We start from the raw sequence: 7,077 nt of genomic DNA, 5'->3' as shown, positions 1-7,077 counted from the left end.
GAAACCCTGCTGCTGCCCAGGCCAAACTGGTGGCCATGGCATTGAGCAGGCAAGCCAAAATTGAAAGGTAGGTTCTTGTTTTGTGGCGTTTAAAGGCTTCTGGGAATCAGTTTAAGAGAAGGGGAGAGCCTCAGGCAGTGCAGGGTTGTACAGACAAGGACTGCCAGGAAAGAAGTGCTTTCCTTGATACCGGAATACACTTGACTGTAAAACATTTGTTTTAAGATATGCACCACATATTATTTAATGATTGGGGAGGTGCGTTTATACCTTTGGTTTCTGGTCTTTGAAGAACTGCATGAAAGCTCTTATGGCTAGTGATTTAATTGCTGCTAAGAGCATAAAGCCACCCATGTTGGAAGTTACCTACCAATGGGCTTATTACATCTTTACAAAAGAGGTGGTTGATGTCTCTTTGTTATGCTTTAGCTGGGGATTTTGACAAGTTGTTGCTTATTGTGGTAGCACTGGAAGGCCCAGCCTGGGCTGAAGAGCTGTTTAAATTGCATCGATACAAAAATATGATTTATATTCTAGAGATTAACCTAACCGAGGTGGGTTTGGGATACTAGAACACATCAGGACCTTTGGCATCAGCGCAGCAAAGCCTTTTCAGAGCTGAGTATCTCCTCCCAAGCGAGCTTTGTTAGTGCTGCAGGTAGGGCTTTGGTTACATGTGAAGTCCCCTCTTGCTGTGGGCTGGTGCTTGCCTGTACCGTGACTCTGTCCACTGAAGACGAATGGGAGGTACCTGCTTTGTGAGTTCTGTCACAAGCACGTTAGTACTTGATCAAGGTGAGACACCTTGCAGTTATAGTCGTTTTCAGTAAAACACATGGCCTGAATGAAAAACATTTTCATGAGCAGGCCTGTTTCATCACTTTGATTTGCTTTGTTGCAGGATGGGCTGGGTCAGTCATGATGTATCTTTCACGCTCTTTGTAGATTGGTTTGGTTTTTAGAAGACCTCTTATATGCTCCTTGTTCTTTCAGCTCCTGTAGGCTTCTAATCCTTGTTTATTACTGTTCGTTCCTCAGGTAGCAATGTAGCTGAAGGATTTAGGCTGGAAGTGTTTTATGTAGGCAGTTCCACCCTCTCATTCCTGAAAAGGTCAAAGAAATCCAGAAAGTCAGTAATATTTGAAAAATCAACCTGCACATACAAAAACAACCGAGACAGAAACTGAAGAGTATTTTAATCTACCTTATAAGCTCAGTTTTTCTGTCATGTAGAAGCAACTCATTATAGCTATCACATTGGTTTTATAAGTTCTTTAACTCATCCTTCACTGGCTCCTTTGCTGTTTTCTCTAGGAGACAAACGTTGCCAGGCTTGCGGAATTGTACCTGGGAGGTTTAATTTTCAAGGTTTGCTCAACTTTTAGGAGAAGACGAAAATTGTCAGAGGCACCCCTACATATAAACTCTCTTAAAGCTGGTTTTTACAGACAGAAGATACTTAAATTACAACAGTAACCCATCACAGCCTCTCTTTTTCTATATAATTTTACTTTTAAATACATGATACCATGTTAAACCTGTTACACAGAGTAGTAAAGATGTAGTATGTAATGTCTGAATTTGAGTTGACAGATGGAAGTGATGGCATAGATGGGAGGAAAAGGTGTTCGTGCTGCACATGGGTATATAACTGCATTTTCAAAGCCTTTCTTAAGCAGATTGGAACTCTGCTGATTCCTGTAGTTTTCATTTGTCAAAAACCTTCTGTTGTCAATCAGACGAGCTGGGGAGATGGATCCCCATGGTGGCGTTTTGCCTCTTGCTTATGCATCGTTAGAGGTCATCAGTAAATGACAGCTGGTATCATCTGGTGCTGGCAGCGCTCCTCTTCCTCCTAATGGGTACACTCCTGTAAGTCTCTGTTTTATCTCTACAGGAGTCTTACTCAGTTGTTAAAGAGTAGATCCTCCTTACACCAAGGAACTTGTGAAAGACATGAGGAGATTTGTGAATGTCTGAGCCACGTGTACCCTGAGGAGCACTGTGTCAGCCACTCTCGCTGGTGTGAAGAGCATTTAAACAGGGTACACAAATTTGAGTTGGATAGAGTCAGGAATTGGCTCTCTAACTACATTTAATTGAGTTTCTAGAAATAGGGAATTGTTTTAGAAACACTGTGTCTGGGCTGGGCTATAGAAAGGTAATTTAAAGATTTAGTTCTCTTCTCTTTGAGACAGATACAAGCAGAAGAAGGAACTGGAGAACAGGTTGGCCTCTATGAGAAATTCTGTGGACAGCGGGCAAGCAGATGAGGAGCAGATACGGAAATTTTATATACTACAAACCCAGAAATGGATCAACACCAGCCTGGAGGAAATTGAAAGTGTTGACCAAGAAATAGTCATATTGAGGAGCAGAGGTACAGTGAAACAGGTATGAGATCTCTCTTGAGCTGCAGGTCAGTCACAGCACAAGCAGATGGGATTTGGTTTAACTCTGAATGGGCAGTGTCTGATTTTTGAATTGGTCACTGTCCACTCCTACCCCATGTTCCAGACAATCATGGTTTGCAGAGTGCTGGAGCACGGAGTATCAGAGCTCAACCAGCCTACGTGCAAAGGCTTTTCTCCCCTTTGCTGGATTCTGCCAGACCCTTAACTCTAAAGAAGTAACTACATTCGTAAATTAGAAGAGATAGATGTGATTTCTTTCAAACCTACACTTCTGGTGTACAAGGTGTTCAGGTGTTACAGAAAGAAATTCCCGTTCTGGATGATGAAAGCTTCTCATATACGTGCAATTCCTTTGTAGAATAGTTGTCCTGGGCTTTGTTACTCACCTAAAACATCTGTCTAGAAATTAAAAATCATAATGTGTTGACATAGGCCATAGCCCAGCTTGGTTGGCACATCTGGTTTGTGCAGTTCATTACTGGTATTGCAGAACTCTGCGCCTCTGTAGTGCCCTGGGTGATGTCACTGGGAATGATGAGCTCTACTTGCTTTAGCGTGTTTGGTCCCTGGGAAGAATAAGCTGTATTTCATGCTTTGATCTGAGCTGGTCTGGTTTAGCTCTGTCAGCTTTCCATTTTGATCAGAGTGGGTGTAACAAAGGCACAATGAGAAGTGATTTGTAGCAGCTCACAGATGGAGCTCAAGATTTAAACTGGATTAAGGCATGATTTGTCCATCTTGGGATGTTACTCTGATAGCAGAGGCGATTCTCTTCTACAAGACCTTTAATAACTTGTTTGGGGTGGGAAGTGGAGAAGGGGATTCTCATCTACATGATTATCTTGTGACTATTGTTTGCATCTTCAGTCTTCAGCACCAACACGCGGTACTTCTCGGCAAGTCAGGCCTCCATTGAAACCTTTCGTTCTCACCCGGGATGCTGTGCAGAATGAGTATGTTGGTTTCTGATTATTTAGAGGCAGTATGAGGCAGTGCTCTGTCCTCATGTCAAGACTCAGATACTCTTTGAAATGCAGAAAACCAGTTGAACTTTCAGGCTTTGCACCTGGGCAGGGGGTGAGGGGAACATCTCATGCATTTCTTGAACTTTTTCTGATTTCTTCTGTTACCAGCATGCTGCAGTGTCTTGGCTAATGCTGTTTCCTCCCGTTGGGATGGCAGAGGAGATCGTATTTAGCAAATATTACTCTTAGTTTGTTGGCCATGTGCTTGCTGGTTGGTAAACTGTGGAGGGGCAATGCTTATCTGCCTGTCTAACCTCTATGGGACAGAAGAGGATTGCTCTTCACTCTTAAAATGAAGAGCCCAGTAGCAAAAAGCACATGTAATCTCTTAATCTAGTGTAAACTCTGGAATAGTTCAGTGAAGTCAAATAAGTGATCTGAGGGGCTGGGAAGATGTGATGCCTACCGGAGAATCATCAGTCACGGTAATACGGTTTTCAACTGTGAGGCTTTCCCTAGCCTTACAGGTTATCCAGATCTTAACATTTTGTGGTACCATGAGATTCTTGTGAGGAATATGGCAGCTAAAGCACAAATTGGGATAGAAACCAGATTTCTTGTCATGCTTTTGACATTATTTGTCCTGAGCCTTCCATGTATCTGTTTAGCCAAGCTGGGCCTAACTCAGTTCTTGGGGCCTCCTTGGCAAGCTGTATTGACTCCTTTGGGCCAGAGAAGTGATTTGTGCATAGAGCAATCCTTGCATCTCTAAACTAGCAGGGTGAAACCCCTAAATGCTGTTATGGCTGGGTCACTGGCAAGCATTGCTGAAAGGCCAGGCTGTAGAAAAATGTCCTCAAGCCCTCCTTGATAACATGCCTGGTATCGTTAGTACAGATGGGATTAGAGAGTAGTTCTCTGCAGGGTTGTCTATGTTTCTGCTCATTCGTAGCAATGTAAAGTGCCGCCTTTGACTGTCCATCTCTTCCTGTAGAGTGTTTGGTGCTGGTTATCCCAGCCTGCCTGTGATGACTGTGGATGACTGGTACGACCAGCGCAGAAAGCAAGGAGTGGTGTCTGGTCAGAGCATGCCTCAGAGAACACCAGGTACGGAGTGGCAAGGCAAAGACTGGAATGGAGAATTTGGGAAGTCTCTGAGGAGGGAGGGGGAATGGGGATGTGTTCAGGGTGTAAAGCACCCACTGACTAAGGAGGAGTAAGAGCTGACTTCATAAGGCTGTGAGAATAACTGGATTGCTAGACTGCTCTTTCGGCAATTCCTGCTTTTTGCCCCGACCGTCTTTTGAGAGCTTGACTATGGATCTTCCACTGTCCTAGTGCCCCTCACTCCTGTTCTTGACTTCAGCAGGTCTAACTGATGAAGAGTTACAGAAGCAGGAGAAAAAAGAGGAGGAGGATGACGAGGAAGCTCTTCAAAAAGCTCGGAACTGGGATGACTGGAAAGACACACACCCAAGAGGCTATGGCAACCGGCATAACATGGGCTGATGCTCTTGCTGCAGAGGGAGCAGGGCCTGGAAATCTGTAAGAACAGCCAGTGTCTTGGCGATACAGGAGTAAAGACACTGTACATATGTAGAGGTATCTGTGGCTTCTCTGGGAGGCAGGGAATTAGATGACTGAACATGACAGCTTGTTTTGGTTTACCTTAAATGTCAGGCAGAGTGCACTGGTCATGTACAGTGACACCACAGAGCTCCTGTCAGGTGGAGCTCTTCCCAAAGGGTCAGACTGCTTCTGTTCTCCGAGTCAGAGGAAGTCCTTGAAAGAAAAGTACATGAATTTGGAAACTGCTCTTTGTATTGTGGGTGGATGTATTTATTTTCTTTTTCCTCTATATCATAGATTCATAGAACAGTTAGGGTTGGAAAGGACCTTAAGATCATCTGGTTCCAACCCCCCTGCCATGGGCAGGGATGCCACACACTAAACCATGTCACATTAAACCAAGACTTTGCCAGGCACTGAGGTGAGACTGACTGGTCTGTAGTTCCCTGGGTCTTCCATTTTGCCCTTCTTGAAAACGGGACTTGTATTTCCCTTTTTCCAGTTGTCAGGAACTTCACCTGACTGCCATGAGTTTTCAAATACAACAGACAGTGGCTTAGCAACTTCATTCGCCAGCTCCTTCAGGACCCACCGATGGATTTCAACGGGTCCCATGGACTTGTGCACATTCAGGTTCTTAAGATGATCTCAAACCTGATCCTCTCCTACAGCGGGCCTAAGGTCTTCATTCTCACAGTCCCTGCATTTGCCTTCCAAGACTTGGGCAGTGTGGTCAGAGCATTTGACAGTGGAGACCGAGGCAAAGAAGTCACTGAACCTCAGCCTTCTCCAAATGCAGGGTAGCCAGTTCTCCCAATAGCTTCTGGAGAGGGCCCACGTTGTCCCTAGTCTGTCTTTTGTTTGCTACATACCTATAGAAGCTCTTCCTGTTATCTTTCACATCCCTTGCCAGATTTAATTCTAACCAGGCCTTAGCTTCCTGACCTGGACAACGTCCCCATATTCTTCCCAGGCTGCCTGTCCTCGCTTCCACCCTTTAAAAGCTTCTTTTTTCCCCTCTGAGTTTCCTCAGCAGCTCCTCATCCATCCATGGAGGTCTCCTGGCCCTCCTGCTCTATTTCCTTCTAGTCAGGACACAACACTCCTGAGCTTGGAGCAGGTGATCCTTGAACCAGCAATCTTGGCCCCAAGTCTAGGGCTTTTTCTCATGGAACCCTACTAAGCAGGTTCCTGAAGAGGCCAAATTCTGCTCTCTTGAAGTCCAGGGCAGTGAGCTTGATGCGTGCCCTTCTCGCTGTCCTCAGGATCTCGAACTCGACCATCTCATGATCACTACAGCCAAGGCTGCCCTGAAGCATCACACTCCCAACCAGCCCCTCCCTGTTGGTGAGCGCAAGGTCAACCATGGCACCTCTCCTTGTCAGCTCCTCTTACTTGCAAGAAGAAGTTGTCTTCAACACAATCGAGGAACCTCCTGGATTGCTTGTGCGGGGCTGTCCCATCCCTCCAACAGGTATCAGAATAGTCAAAGTTCCCCACAAGGACAAGGGCCTGTGAGCGTGAGGCTGCTCCTATCTGTCTGTAGAGCGCTTCATCCACCGAGTCCTCCTCATGGGGTGGTCTGTAACAGATCCCAACAGTAATATCCCCCATCGCTGTTCTCCCTCTGATCATGACCCACAAGCTCTCTGTTGACTAATCACCTATCCCCAGACAGAGGGCCATATTCTCCAGCCTATCACTGTCATAAATATGTACTCCCCCTCCCTGTCTGCCTGGCATGTCTTTTCTAAAGAGCCTGTAACCTTCCATTCCAACACTTCAGTCGTGGGAGCCATCCCACCATGTTTCTGTGATGCCAATGATACCATATCCCTGTAGCCATGTACACATCTTTTAATTCCTGTTGTTTATTCCCCGTACTACAGGCGTTTGTATGGAGGTGTCTGAGCTGAGCCCCAGATGAAGCCGACTCATTGGCAGGAGCAGCTGAAATAGCTCTGCGCCACTCCAAGCATTTATTACAGGTGCTGACAACTGACTGGGAGTGTTGGGATGGATCGATTTTTCTGCTCCCCCACTCCCAACACATCTAGTTTAAAGCTGCCTTGACCAGCCTGGCAAGTGTCCTACCAAACAAGCTCTTCCCCTTCCATCAGACCAGATAC

General features: G+C 45.7%; 1 protein-coding gene across 1 annotated transcript; it reads left to right on the top strand.

Moving 5' to 3' along the window:
• Positions 1-8: 8 nt before the first annotated feature.
• IGBP1 (immunoglobulin (CD79A) binding protein 1) lies at positions 9-4,888 on the top strand (the record flags this gene model as incomplete). The annotated part of the gene is made up of 5 exons (XM_010011492.1): positions 9-67; positions 2,199-2,385; positions 3,282-3,367; positions 4,374-4,486; positions 4,746-4,888. Coding segments are annotated over 5 exons (588 nt in total), but the record flags the coding sequence as incomplete, so codon positions are not given.
• Positions 4,889-7,077: the final 2,189 nt, after the last annotated feature.

The sequence above is a fragment of the Nestor notabilis genome, unplaced genomic scaffold (genome assembly GCF_000696875.1).
Source record: "Nestor notabilis isolate BGI_N333 unplaced genomic scaffold, ASM69687v1 scaffold14040, whole genome shotgun sequence".
Taxonomy (NCBI): Eukaryota; Metazoa; Chordata; class Aves; order Psittaciformes; family Psittacidae; genus Nestor; species Nestor notabilis.
This window is presented reverse-complemented; position numbering and strand designations above follow the sequence as displayed.